This window comes from Sinohyriopsis cumingii, chromosome 2 (assembly GCF_028554795.1).
Source record: "Sinohyriopsis cumingii isolate HCF-2022 chromosome 2, ASM2855479v2, whole genome shotgun sequence".
Classification (NCBI taxonomy): Eukaryota; Metazoa; Mollusca; class Bivalvia; order Unionida; family Unionidae; genus Sinohyriopsis; species Sinohyriopsis cumingii.
In genome coordinates this window covers 23,632,776-23,648,133 of record NC_142962.1, presented here as the reverse complement: position 1 = coordinate 23,648,133, position 15,358 = coordinate 23,632,776, and the positions used below count along the sequence as shown (strand labels likewise).

At 33.9% G+C, this 15,358-nt stretch overlaps 1 protein-coding gene across 1 annotated transcript in view; it reads left to right on the top strand.

Annotated features, from left to right (window-relative positions):
• The first annotated feature begins 1 nt into the window (after nucleotide 1).
• LOC149804471 (ribosome biogenesis protein NOP53-like) overlaps nucleotides 2-15,358 on the top strand; it is a 53,575-nt gene continuing 38,218 nt past the window's right edge. The window contains exons 1-5 of the mRNA XM_089940682.1: nucleotides 2-165; nucleotides 3,450-3,520; nucleotides 7,733-7,820; nucleotides 9,703-9,869; nucleotides 13,443-13,510. Of these exons, the coding sequence (XP_089796808.1) occupies nucleotides 38-165; nucleotides 3,450-3,520; nucleotides 7,733-7,820; nucleotides 9,703-9,869; nucleotides 13,443-13,510 (522 nt within the window). The 5' untranslated portion in view covers nucleotides 2-37. The remainder of the gene's footprint in view (nucleotides 166-3,449; nucleotides 3,521-7,732; nucleotides 7,821-9,702; nucleotides 9,870-13,442; nucleotides 13,511-15,358) is intronic.

Below are 15,358 nucleotides of genomic sequence, written 5' to 3'. Positions count from 1 at the left end.
AGCTCTTCAATTTGTAAGATAAAATTAGTACTCTAGGATGGAAGGCAACGTGGGAAAGAGAAAACGGTTACGTTTGAGCAAAAATAAGAAAAAATCATGGCGAAAAGTCGATATTTCAGAAGTGGAAGAATTTTTAGAAGATCAAAGATTACAGGAAAGAACAGGGTTAGTTAGAATCGCCTCAACTAATAGTCTCAATTGACCTGCAATATACATGAGTGACACAATTTCGGCAGTCATCAGTTTTCGAAGCCATTTAATTTTGAATATTACGTTTGTATGAAGGCTTTTTATTATGCGAATTCATATTCTATAAGATTGGCTTTATTATAATATATTCACAATCATATTTCTATTCGTCTCAACGAATATAAGATCTTTTGTCCAGAACAAGTGATCATTATTGGACGTGGCATTTCAATTTCAGCAATTAACGCTATCAATTTTCCCCACAAACAACAGTTCGTCCAAGCTAAACAGAAGTAGAGTACCATGGCCCAGAGATTCAAACTCACGACCCACCAGCCACAGGACACGCTACAGTCCATAAGATATTCTATTCCTGTTCGCCGGTCCGACTGGACACACCAAGACTGTCCCAAAACACACTCACCTACCCAGTATACATATATACAATTAAATAAAATCAAATAAAAAGTATAATTATGCATTGCATAATTATCGTTTAACATCAGTAGAGTTTTTACCCTTGTTGGTCATCGCCAAAAGAAGGACCCCCCCAAGACACCTAAAATCGTGTTTTACAGTTGGAATTCTTTATTACTTGACCAAAAAATCGTTTAATTTTAAATGCCCCCAAATTGAAAATAAAAAGTCCAATAAATGTTTAACCTGACCTATTCCACCCCAGTGTTGAAGAGTTATCGTTCATGCACCGGATTCTAAGTACTAAATAAGAGTGTTCTGTTACATATGGAAAAATGAATAAGTGATTCAATGCTCATTATATTTTAATTTATCTATATGTATCCAGGCAACATCCCGAGGAGGCGCTCTTTCCATGTCCCATTTTTATTGATGTTCTTTGTTTTTGTTTGTTTTTTGTTGTTGTTTTTTCTTTCTTCTTCCATTTCTATTAGATATAGAGTACATTTCCCGTTGTTGATTTTCCTTTTTGGTATCATTCATGATGAAGTCTCAAAAAAACAAAATCATCATTTTTTGTCATTTTGTTCACGGGATTCTGTCGCTGTCCCAGTTTGCATGCAATTCCTCTCATCTTATTAATGACTGAAAATGTCCCATCTTGGAAGAGTTCATTTTGTTTCTTCTTCTTCAGACTTGCAACACCAGACTGCATCATGAACATGGTAGATTCGTTCTTCATTAGTCAGTTGATAATTTCCTGTGTCATGTAGAGAACTTCTATAATCCATAAAATGCAAGTCTGTTAAGCCGTAAAGTTAATTTATTAAATCTCTAATATGTTTAGGCTTCCCGTCAACCAAAATTTTAAAAATATTATTGATGGACTGTGCATTGATATTGGTCCAGTGTTTGTTTTCTTTGTTCTGCTGATTCGATTTAGACACGAATTTCGAAGTCATGGTTTTAGATTATTGACATAGTTTTGTTCAAAGCTGTCAAACTCTTCTTTTATTAATTGCTCAAATTTTTTGAGCAGCTTTCAAACTCCATGGTAGTATTGGTATCCACGATACCTTCGCTACCAAACAGAGACCTTAAGACTATATCACGTTTGCCCTTGTCATTTCCTACATTATTTTGTAGGTAAAACTTAATATTATCTTTTAGATATTTTGTAGACAAATATTGTCTAGCAAAACGAAACGTGTTCAGTAGCCTTGGTCAGAGTTTTCTCGTCGTCTGTGCTAATTCCATATTATCTGATATTCGCATTTTAATAGTCTGCACATCATTATCAAGTTCTGTTGCCACATGTTCCAGGAATGCTTTATACGTTTCATATGATGCATCTTTGTGCAGAAGTACAGGACCAAGAAATATAGGAAGGTCATTTGTATTTTTCCTCACAACTCTCCTGAACTTTTGTACACCAACAATTTCACATAAAAGTTTCCAAGGCCGAATGTTCGGACATTGTCAATCGGTTGGTTCTTTGTGTTTGTTAAGAAGTGTTTCAGATTCTTTATTTGTTCTTTGGTGTAGCAGATAATTGATGGCACTTGTAATTTGTTGTGTATCACAGTTTGTATGTAAAGGCGTTCATTTAACATTCCCAACACATCTAAAATCTCATTAGCAACTTTGATGTTTCATGCGCAGTTGCTTGTTACTCTTTTCTTGGCATTATACTTCACTCTAAATTCACATGCACAATTCATCTAGTCATCTTTTTTCAGATAATTAAAGATTTCTCTCGGTTGGTCCTTGTTCAAATTTGCGTTCATTTTTTCTATGGTTTTTGGGTTTGTTTTTGTGAATGTTTGTCCACAATGCGTGTTCCCATGCAGTTGTGAAGTTACTGGTTGAATTCCTTTTTTTTCAAACAGCGCAACATTGATCAAGGTTTGATCAACATTATTCACAAAGTATGAGGCCCTTTGCTTAAAAGTTGGATCTCTCTTGAGAGTAGCGTAGTACCTGTTAATGACGACAATGCTTTTCTCAGCAGGTTGTGGTTCGATAGGTTCCCAGTATACCTGACCTTTGCATCTTTTCTTAATGCATAATTATACTGATTACTCTTTTATCTGATTTTTTTTGAAAATTGTATATTTGCATACTGGGTAGATAAGAGTGTTTTGAGACAGTCTTGGGGTCTTTCCTTTGGCAATGACCAAGAAGGGAAAAAACTCAACAATTCTACAGTGCATAATTGTATGAATTACTTTTTTTTAATTTTTTTTATTGTATATATGTATACTGGGTAGATGATAGTGTTTAGGGTCAGTCTCGTGGTGTCTTGGTGTATTCTTTGGGTCTTTCGTTTGGCAATAACCGACTAGGGAAAAACTCAATAAGTATACAATCCATAATTATATGAATTAATTTTTTTAGTTTATTATTTTAAATTCTATAAATGTATACTGGTTAGGTTAGAGTATTTAGGGACAGTCTTGGTGTAGTCTTTTGGTGCCTTGGGGTCTTTCTGTTGGCGATGACTGACAAGGGAAAAAAACTCAATAATTATAAAGTGCATAATTATACTGATTACTCTTTTTTCTGATTGTTTAAATTGTATATATGCATACCGGGTAGATGAGTGCTTTGGGACAGTCTTGGGGTGATTAGTTGCCTCCCCTGTTTGCTACCTGCTGCTTTTTATGTAAATCCAAGACTGCAGATATTTGCTCTATGAATGGTTTAAGCAGTTTATTTGATGGTTTGATTTGTGACAAAGTATATAACTTGAAGTGAAATCTTGTACATTATGTCACAAGCCTGATAAAATCTGTATACCTGGGACAGTCCACCAGGATTAAAACTTTGATGTATGCTTACAGAGGTCTTGTAGCAGACAAACCAGATGATCAGTTGTTCTTTGTTGAAAAGAAAGTGACAGATGTGCCAGTAGGTAAGATAATTAAAAAAAACATTTCTGGATTATCCTGAAGGTTGGTGTATGATAAATGGAGTTCCAATTATATTCTTTAAAAAAAATTCATCTTAAAGTAATGTTATATACATGAAACTGGATTAAAATGCCATTACTATCAGTTTTAAATAACAGATTAAAGTTAATTTACCTTTGTTAGCTTGTTATGCTATAGTATTGTCAGTGTCTGCAGTGAAGTCACAGCAGTTTCTGACAGTCCTAATATCACAAGACTGAGAAATGATATTCATTCACATAGCATGTGCAGGTACCTTATCCAATGCTCCAAGAAAATTCTTTTTAAACACAGGCCTCAAGTTGCCAACAGGTATTCAGGTACCCACCCATTGATAATAACCCGGCATGCACATTTATTCATTGTATTATATAATAATACAAGGAAGATCACTTCTCTCCTTTCTTGCGCAACCTATTTAACCCTTTAGCTACTAAAGCTTTTGTGCAGTTTCACTACTGCTAAGTGCTATTATATCTGTTACTGAGGCTGGTTGCTAGGCTGAATACTAGAGCATCATCAAGGCTGACTACAGAAACTGACAATGAAAACATGGTTACATTTACATTCATTATTTCATTAGTTTTTGCTGGATTTCAGTGACATAAAAAACAGCTTACCTTGTTTAGTGTCTGTTATTCATATATTTCCACTTTATATTACAAAATTGAGAGTGGTACTTCTCAAAACAGTCATCATCCATACATAAATGACAATGTAAATTCCAAAATATGCCCACATCTCCGTGATGCTGATTTCATACCATTCCAGCCTCAGGTCTTGCTTTTGGTCCCCCATTCTCTTGACATAATCGTTTGTTTCTTTCACAAGCATTTTCACCAGACATTCAGGAAAAAACTTGAGAAAAAAATCATTCTCATTACTTAATCCAAGCTTGATTGTTGAACCAACATGAGAATCAAAATCATTGATCTCGGACATGGCAAGGTCATAACTCCAGTGTGCAAGTGGGACTATGTCCGCCTCATCATCCAATAAAAAATCACTTGCATCTGGTGTTGAAACTGGACTAATATCAATATCCAATCCATTTTCTAAGAATGGTCCATTAAACTCTTCAATATCACTTGCACTGAACCCTTTAAAGTTGCTCAAATCTAAGTCGGAATTCATCTTTGTTTATCTCAACTACGCGTGTTTCGTAAAGTGCAGAAAAGCCCCAACATTGTGTCTAAATTTAACCTCTCAGCTTTCACACTTGTATCAAAATGTTGAGTAAACAGTCCTCTCATTGGTTATGATAATCAAAAATATGTAAACTTTTGTACTTTCAAACAATCAACGTTTAGTTAACATAACAGTCACATCTGCATAGATGCGACACTGGAGTTTCGAGTACTGCTGAACTATATGCACATAAGCAACACTTGGGTAGTAAACTATGCTTATCATCACTGCATATATGCGTTAGTGGGGTTCAGGAGCTATTTACAGGTGACGCTTAGATGTGGTAGTCAATCAATGCTGATATTTCAAGCTAGATTTCGTGTAGCATTATTAATTTGATACCAATACTTAGCTCAGGAATTTGACTTTGTATGCCTGTCCAGAATTTGGCTTACTGCCCTCTCATTGCCTAAAGGAAAATAATTTACGAATGCCATTTCCAACTTTTTTATTATTTTTATTATATAGAACATATGTGATTGATTGTTAGATTATAAAACAACGAAACAAACCCCTGTGTTCATTGTTAGACCTCTTGTCTAATTTCCTTATTTTCTATTTATTGTATGTACATGAAACAGTTCCAAGAAAACAGACGGGTTTTTTAAATGTAAAACCACATGTCACAGATTCTTTATATATTTGATACCACATGTAGTAGACCAGTCTAAATTGAAAATAAATGGTGCCAAATATCGTCATAAACAGGCTTTATCCATGTGGGAGATGGATGTTATGTGGCCGAAAAATGTTAGAGGAGATGGATTATGTAAAACATAAAAACATGTTGCATCTGGAAAAGGACAAATCAGTAGCACTTTAAAATTTTGAAATAAGAATTCAACAGTGATGTATTACAATGGTTATCATTTGTGGTCTTTATGACTATTGTGAAAGTTACTGTAGACATGTGGACTACTCAGTAAATATTACAAGCCCAAATTTTATTTTTCTGCAAACAACAAAAAACTTTTACATTCGGAAATTAATGTTTATTTTGAAACATAGATGCTGAAATATGACATCAAAGCTTAAGACCTTCCTGGCTGGCTTCTAATGCCATTTTATTAATGTATTTTGGGTTCTTAAATTACAAGATGTTGCCCCAGCTTACAGTACTAAAAAAATCTGATGGCCTTATGCTCAGGGCCCCTATAATTTCAGATCAGGACCATCCTGTATTAAAAAAGAGAGGTGCCCATCAGACTTGTCAACAACAACAAAAAATTGCCAGAATGAACTTTGATTGCACTGATGAAATGCAGAAATGTATTTTCAGGATGTTGACATACCTGCCATAACATGGTGCAGTCTGATTAAAATCAGATCGCTACTGTCCTATGTGAAGTAGAGACCTGATTTTAATCAAATTGTAAAATGACATGTCATGCAGAAAACATGATTTTGTACTCCCAAAGCCCCCAGACATGGTTATGTTTCAAGAAAATACAGTTTTCAGTAATCTTCGAAAATAGATGAAGAATACACCACTTTCAGTATATGCTTGTTACATGTAGCGTGTATAAATTGTAAAGAGTCATGATTAAAGCTGATGTAAAACTTTCTTTGGGCAGTTTAAATAATAGCAATTAAAAGGCAAAGAAGTCCGGTACAAACCACCATTTCTCATTTTTTAATTGGCTGACAACTGCCTGTGTGATGTGTTTGAAGACTGCAGTGGGCAAGCCCATTGTGTTAATTTGCATAGGTATGTTCAGGACGTGGAACAGCCCAAGATAGGTAAATCAAAGAGATGTTAGATGAGTGTGGAGAACAAACGCTATTACATATCATTACTATGAATGAGAATGTTTAAACCATATGTATTATAGATTTTAACAAGTTTATGAACAGGTGCAATGTTTCTTTGAATTCGGATTTACTGCATATATAAAATACAAATCATGATCATCTAAATTGTGAGAATAGTGTTCGAGTGTTATTCATTTTTGAAGCTGATTTAGGAAGCAATTAGCTATCGGCAAAGCCCAACAAAAAGAAGTTTCATAACTCCTGCTCAACGGAGTTTACTTTGTGAAGCATGCCAGCAAAAATAAAAAATAAAATTTGGGGGGAATTAACTCTGCACATATTGCAAACATATTGATTCAACCAGGATTCACTCAGACAATTCAGCAAAGAAGTTTGGACACCAGGACCATCCAGTCTCTAGTGAGTTTAGTAATGAACACTAAAGACATTTGCATTACCTTCATACTCCCGAATGAACCCTATTGACTTTATATTTGAACTGTTGCAATTGCAGTATTGTGTGATATGTAGTATTAAAAAAGGGAAAATATTGGGAATATGGAAATTGAAATCCAGGCTTGTGGAATTTCAGTCCGGACTTGTGATTGTTTTTAAGTCACCAGCCCTGGGCCTGTGTGTAAAAAATTTCTTTGAGCACTGGTTTAAGTGGTTTTATTTTTATATCTGTTATAAATCATTTTCTGTGAAAACTTAACATCACATTTGTTTATCAGTCCAAATATGTTTATCACAAAAATTAATATCTTTTTTGGTTTAATGTGTCACTTGGCCTGTGCCAGGCAGTGCCAGTAGATTTGCAAAAAAAAACATTGATGACAGAACGTTACTTTTTTCTTTGAAAACGCTTTATGACAATTGACATAAATGGCCAATGCAACATTCATTATTGTGTACACAGTTCCTTGCATTAAAAAAACCTGTCATGCTTGTTTTATAAACGATGTTATTTTCAAAGTTTAAGGGTAATGGTACAGAATAACCTTTTCATAGCTCACATACCTTTTTTATTTTAAGATATGAAGCCATTTTATTCTTTTAGAATGGAAAGGATATAACACATTCATGATGTTCCAATACAAATCTGACACACTCAATCATCTAAAAATTACCCAAGTTTTGTTACTTCTGACAGTCATTACATGAATAATAAACAAGTACAAAGGTACAAAGACTGGCAACCATACATTTGTATGTTTTTTATTTTGTCCATGCAGCCATTACAAGAAAGACTAGTAGGAAAGCGAAAGCACAGATGAAGCTTAATGGCTATGAATCCAGTCTGCAAATAGAAGAAGGGAAAATGTAAGTATTGTAGACACCACTTGATCTCATTTAATAGGTTTTATCATCTACTCTGACATGATCCCATTCCACATGTTTGACATGTACAATTATACTGACATGATCCCATTCCAGTTTGACATGTATGATTACACTGACCTGGTCCCATTCCACAGGTTTTGACATATAAAATTACTCTGACATATTAGTCAGCAAAAACGAGTAGTGTTTACAAGCTCCAAAAAGACAAGGTGACATTGAGCAATCTTTTTTTTTACAAAGCATGATGCACACAATTTTAAAAAAAAATCTTAATGTTACTGAAGTTTTTAGTAAATATGGATTGATTCCATATTTAGTATGAATGATGTAGATGGAAGTATAGCATCTCATTCAATCTAAGTAGTCCATTTATTGTATTTATCTGTAACACATAGTGCCCATTAAAACTTACAAGGATAACATGATATAGTAAAATACACCTCTCTCTCCCAATTACAATGTACTTGCACACAACTGGGTCCAGAAAGAGACCACATTATAAGCAGTGGTTCAAGTTACCAAGAGACCTAAAACAAAAGACTAAGAAGGGGACGCCATCCCAGCTTGATATTAAAGAACCTAGATGTGGGTGAAAAATGGCTGTATGCTTGTTTCGTAATCGTGTTGAGAATAATTGTCAATAAATATCTTTTTCTGATGGAGTTGTTGGCTTTTCTGTGTAACTTGTGTTAATTTTTTAAGATAAACAACCTCTGAAAGATCATTAAAACATTATTCCTGATGTTTCAACAAGCATTTTGTGTATGCAAAAACATTGTGTAATTATGTCACTGCTTTGTGCTGTTGTTGATTCATAACAAAACAACATTCCTTGTTTTGAAAAACCAGTGATATTTATCTTTTGAATAAATTTGTTGTATTAGAAAAAATGTCATTGTGTAATAGTGAAACTTCTTTTATGAGGAAAGCTCTGAGAACCATTTCAGGAATTTGAAGTTCACTACAAAGTCTGAAACTCACTTCTCCATAATGAACCATATCCATGAAACAACTTTCTATTCCCCAAGTACTCATTTTGCTTGGTTGCTTTGTTATCTTTGATCACATATGTGTGAATGAGTAGGCTAATTTAAGGCAGTTTAATTATATTACATCCATAATAATAGTTGATTGTATTGGATTGATTAGCTGAAATGAGTTGACCTGGTACATGACCATGACTGCTAGCTCTTGCATGCCTTTTAACATTTCTTTTATTCCACCCCCTTTAATTTGTTTTGATACAAAAGACATAATTAACATGACAGTACAAAATATGTTGTCTTTTAAATGTAATAAATAATTCCACAAGAATGAGTTCAAAACACAATCAGCTTTTAGATTCTCACAGAAACACTCATGGACATAGCTGTGATGGTAGACTGACAGTTTTTTTGTTTGAATACAAGAGGGCATATTACATTCATGATGTTACATTGAAACAAAATTTAAAGAGAGAACTAAGACATGTATTTAACTTGACAAAACTGATTTAAATGATGTTATTAAAGTGTTTCCCCTAGTAGGTATTAGTGACTAATTCTTTTGATTAAAATGACGTCAAATATTGTTATTTACAGTGTACTGAGAAAAGAAAATTTAACAGACTATATGACTGCTTATTAGAAGTTGCTAATTTAATATGTTGATTTATATTCCTGGTACTAACCACCATTTTCGATGATAAAATTAGCAATCTATAAAGGTTTCATTTACCAGTTTTGGAGATATTTCTCTGTTTTAAAAAAATGGGATCCATTCCTGACCCAGCATTATAAGCAGTAATGTGAGTTATCCAGGTGCAAATTATCAAGGAAGTTGTGTAATTATACATACATAGCACTCAGATGTGTCATTTCAGTAAGCCCCCAAAGCGAGCAAGGCAAGTACTAGAGAAATTGGCTAGTGGGAAGAAGAGTTTCACTGAGAGACAGGCTGAAAAGCAAAGGAAGGCAGCTAAGAAAGAACGACTGGAAAGACTTCGAGCCAGAAGAAATCTTCCTCGTGCTACATTTGACCTGTGGGCAGGTAATAGTTCTGAGTCATCTGTTGACTGATATAGTCCCAGAAAGAGCTAACTTTACTAAATCATTTCTTTTTGTATTCCATTCACATTTGTTGGTCAGAATAAGGCCATTTTTCATTTAAGGGCTCAGAAATGCTTTATGATTTTGTATTTGTCTCTCCCATTCATCATTTCCTTTTGTTTCTTTTCAAAAAAGAAATGCATTTACTGCAGTTAGTTTTCCTATTTTCTAGAGTGTTATATAAAGAGGTCTCTAATGTTTTCATATTTTGATTTATTAAAAGTGTGCTTCCATAAAATAACAGATGCCTGAAATGCCAAGGTCATCAATGAATTTATAATAAATAAAAATGCAACATCTGTAAATGTGAAGAAATAGTTGCTGAGTATTTGTCAGCAAATTTTATTTTCTCATTTCATTTTATTCCAAATTTGTACAAATACAACCGCTGGTGATGATGTCATAACATTGGTGACAGTTATTATGTCTGCATAGACAAGAACAATACCATGGCTTGTAAGAAGTGAAATGTGTCTGTCAGTGTAAAGAATCTGATCCTGGAGTTTCTTGTGAAAGGGCTTTCAACTGAGAAAATTTTGTAGCAGCTTAAAAATAAATTGCTTTAAAATCAGTTCATGAAATGCATTCACATTTTGTTCATTTTATTTATTCATTGTTCTACATATTGCATTTACACAACGTTATTTGTATTTCTGCATTTTGTTTGCATTTATTCTGCATTACATTTGCAGTCAATTTACATTTCAATGGTAGAATGACCCATTTCAGAGTTTGGTTAATTTTACTGTTAAAAATGCTGAAAAATACTGGTCAAGGTATTGATACTACAAGCAAAGTATTTTTTTATACCCTTATTTTTACAGAATATTATGCACTGACCCCATCCTTATGTAGGTTAATCTGTCCTTCAGCTTAAAGTAATTTTCTATGCCTTTAATTTTATGGAATATTATGTACTGACCCCATCCGTATGAAGGTTAATCTGTCCTTCAAATTATCCACATGATGACTTTATTTCTTTATCATCTACAAACTACTTGCACTTGGAGCAGTAATGAAACCTATAGGTTCTCAGTCTAGAGGTCATAGTCATGGTAAAGCTTGTAACCAAATAATTGTTTCTGCACAATAGTTTTAGTTCAAGGCTACATAACTTGACGAAAGATCCAGGTTGTTGAGGTTCATTGGCTAATAATCTTCAGGGTCAACCATTTCCTACATAGAGGACTGTTTGCAGCATTCCACTGTTAGGAAGATCATTAATGTACACAATGTTTGTACCTTTGTATATGTTTTGGACTGGCTCCAGCACAACTGTACAAGTAAAACAGAATCTTACCTCTCTGTGTGAAGTTTGTTTTTGTCAGCTTGTGAGCCTGAATGGCATGGATTATGTGAATATTAATTCATATGTGTATGTAGCTGTTTGTAAAATAGATAATGTGTGTTTAGAGTTTTACTTGTTCACAAACAACATAATACCATCAATTCAAATTGCATTGGAGACACCAATTTAGTTCAGATATGCAGGACATTTCAATGTTCAGATGTTACTGACTGTAGTGTGATAAAGTCAGGGTTTGGGAGCAACACATTGCTTGATTTAGATGTTAATGACTATAGTGTGATCAAGTCCAAGTCTTTGATCAAAATAAGTTGATTAACTTGTTTCTGACTGTAGTGTGATGATTTTGGATCAACACATATTTGTTGATTAAGATGTTACTGACTGTAGTGTGATAAAGTCAGGAGTTTGGATCAACACACTGGTTGATTATGATGTTACTGACTGTAGTGGGATAAAGTCAGGAGTTTGGTTCAACACACTGGTTGATTAAGATGTTACTGACTGTAGTGTGATAAAGTCAGGAGTTTGGATCAACACACTGGATGATTAAGATTTACTGACTAGTGTAATAAAGTCAGGAGTTTGGATCAACACACTGGATGATTAAGATGTTACTGACTAGTGTAATAAGGTCAGGAGTTTGGATCAACACACTGGTTGATTAAGATGTTACTGACTGTAGTGTGAAAAAGTCAGGAGTTTGGATCAACACACTGGTTGATTAAGATGTTACTGACTGTAGTGTGATAAAGTCAGGAGTTTGGATCAACACACTGGTTGATTAAGATGTTACTGACTGTAGTGTGATAAAGTCAGGAGTTTGGATCAACACACTGGTTGATTAAGATGTTACTGACTGTAGTGTGAAAAAGTCAGGAGTTTGGATCAACACACTGGTTGATTAAGATGTTACTGACTGTAGTGTGATAAAGTCAGGAGTTTGGATCAACACACTGGTTGATTAAGATTTACTGACTAGTGTAATAAAGTCAGGAGTTTGGATCAATACACTAGTTGATTAAGATGTTACTGACTGTAGTGTAATAAAGTCAGGAGTTTGGATCAATACACTAGTTGATTAAGATGTTACTGACTAGTGTAATAAGGTCAGGAGTTTGGATCAACACTGGTTGATTAAGATGTTACTGACTGTAGTGTGAAAAAGTCAGGAGTTTGGATCAACACACTGGTTGATTAAGATGTTACTGACTGTAGTGTGAAAAAGTCAGGAGTTTGGATCAACACTGGTTGATTAAGATGTTACTGACTGTAGTGCGAAAAAGTCAGGAGTTTGGATCAACACTGGTTGATTAAGATGTTACTGACTAGTGTGAAAAAGTCAGGAGTTTGGATCAACACTGGTTGATTAAGATGTTACTGACTGTAGTGTGAAAAAGTCAGGAGTTTGGATCAACACACTGGTTGATTAAGATGCTACTGACTGTAGTGTGAAAAAGTCAGGAGTTTGGATCAACACACTAGTTGATTACAATGTTACTGATTAGTGTGATAAAGTAAGGAGTTTGAATAAACACACACTAGTTCATTAATGATTTCTGCTCACAGCAGGATAAATAAAATTTGGATAAAATAAAAAGAAATTTTTAATGTTCGTAACTCCACCTGATTATCACCAGATTTGACATATTTTTAAGCACCTTAGTATCACAGATTATTTGAAATTTTTGATTGCTTATAATTGTTTTTTTATGGTTTTCCTTTTATCACAAATATCCAACTGAGAAATTTGTTTGATGTTATTAATTCCTTGTATAACAGATGAGACCAATTTCAGTGGGTTTTGTTTCTCTCCATTTTTAAAGAACTATATTCACAGGTAATTATACAAAAATAAGTTCACATTGATTTTCACACATAAGTCTTGTCAAGCCCACCATGAAGTATTTTTTACTGGCTGTTCTCCAGCTGTCTGCTAAAAATTGCTGCAGCTTACATTTATTAGGACTTGGGGTAAAAAAAAATTTAAAGTGTTAAGATTTTCTCCCTGAGACAAAAAGAGTGCCTGCTTCTAATTTTTACATGTCATTCAACTGCAAACCAAAAGTTATTGAATGATGATCAGACTAATTAGGCTCAAAACTTTAAAATGATCAAGGAGTTGTGCTCCGTAGTATTCAGGTGTTAACTGTCCTTACAGCTAAATACATACTTTACCTAAATCTTTTCTTTCCATCAATCTTTTAGACTCCAACAACAAGGATGAGAAAGAAGACATACACTACCTTGTTGTCACAAGGAAAAGAAGAGTCAATGTAAGTACAAGAAGAATTTTTTTTAGAGCTCTTCTCGTTTCCATCCTACTTTTTTGTAATTTTAGTCCAGTTTCCATCCTGCTTGCATTTTTAGTCTGGTCATGGAAAGTATTATATGTTGTTTGTTATTCATATTTGTCCTTATTAATAGCACATTGAAGTTCATCCCATTTTGAAGTTCTGGTTTTCCACTATTTGTAGATATGCTATCTTGACATAATTTTATCATAATATTTGGGTCCTATTGATATCTTAACTTGATCATAACGCTTGGGTCTTATTGTTTTCAAAAAGTACTGCATATCATACCCCTTCCCCCAAACAAACAACTTTACACGATATATGCATGATGGGTACATGTGAGGGATAGGTAAAAGCTAATTATTAATAACATGACAGTTTTTATATTATGACTAAAATACAGTTCTTTTCGGAGACTGACTGTTCATGCTGCACAGAAATATTGCAAAGATCTTTTATGTATTCCTTTTGAATCAACTGTATCTGACATTTCCCTTCAGTTCTTCTATGCATTCCTTTTGAATCAACAGTACTTGACATTTCCCTTCAGTTCTTTGTTAAAATGCAGTGACAGTTCTTTTTGAACTATTCTTAAAAAAATAGATTTCTTGGCCACTGTGTCTTTCCTAGTGACCTACTTGGACCCATGTTAGCCATATCAACATTCTCCTGCTAACGTGGAAGAGAGAATGCATTTTCATGATATTCTTGTCATAATTTTCTACATCCATCATGCCTTTGTTACTCCATGCTGTGGTAATTGGCATACCAGCCATTTACACTATAAAATCCTTGGATCACATCTAAATTTCCTCTTCAGTTTAATAAGAAAAAAAGAAATGTCTGTGTGGCCAACCTCACGTCTATTTCTATTCACAGTATTGCCTATTTCATGAATTATTATCATCTAAAACTCATGTATGGAGAGTTGATCGTAAATGAAAATGGTGCTGATCTGATGTCTGAAAATCCTGAAAATCTTATTTTCTCCTGAATGAAAACTAGTATTGCCTTGGGGTTTTCACTAAGAAGACTTCTTATGCTGTCTAGTAGGTCCTAAATGAAAATTGTGCTACTTCCACATGGCCACCACAATCTGTATCTTGAAAATCTTGTCATCACTACTTCTAATGAATGGATGGTCATATCAACATTGTTTTCTTACTAAAGGATTTCTTAGGATGTCATGTGGTGTTACATGTTTAGACTCTTTCAAACAGTAACAAGAATGAGTGAAGACAACAAGCTTTGTAAAATTTAACAAATAATTTATTTCCTTAGAAAACCAAGTAAAAAATGAGAAAAAGAACTTACGGTTTTACGAATCAAATCCAAAATTAATCCAAGAATTAAAAATGAGAAGTTCTAAATAATAAAAACTACTAATGAAACTGAGTTCAAATCCAGATGAAATCCAAAATGGAAGGCAATGATGTATGCTATGGTCAGCATCATACTGATGTGTCAACAGTTCTTTGTTGAATCACAGAAACTAATATTCCAATGTGAATTCTGTATGAATTTTGATAACTGTCTTTGTCCAAGAATTAATTTAGAGCACAAGCACTTCCAGGGAAAAATAATCTCTTGGAATCCAAATAATTTGAAGAAAACAAAATAATTAGCCCAAAAACTGTTCACAACATAAAACACTTTAAGTTCTCAAGTGTTTAGGTACTAATAATTATTCTATTCAAAACATCAATAATAAATCTAGCTACAATGCAAAACAGATGCCCAGATGTGGGTCAGTCCTCTATAAAAACCTAATTGATGCATGCTATTTGTCACATATTCCAAGTATGGCCTCGATTCCACTTTATGAAT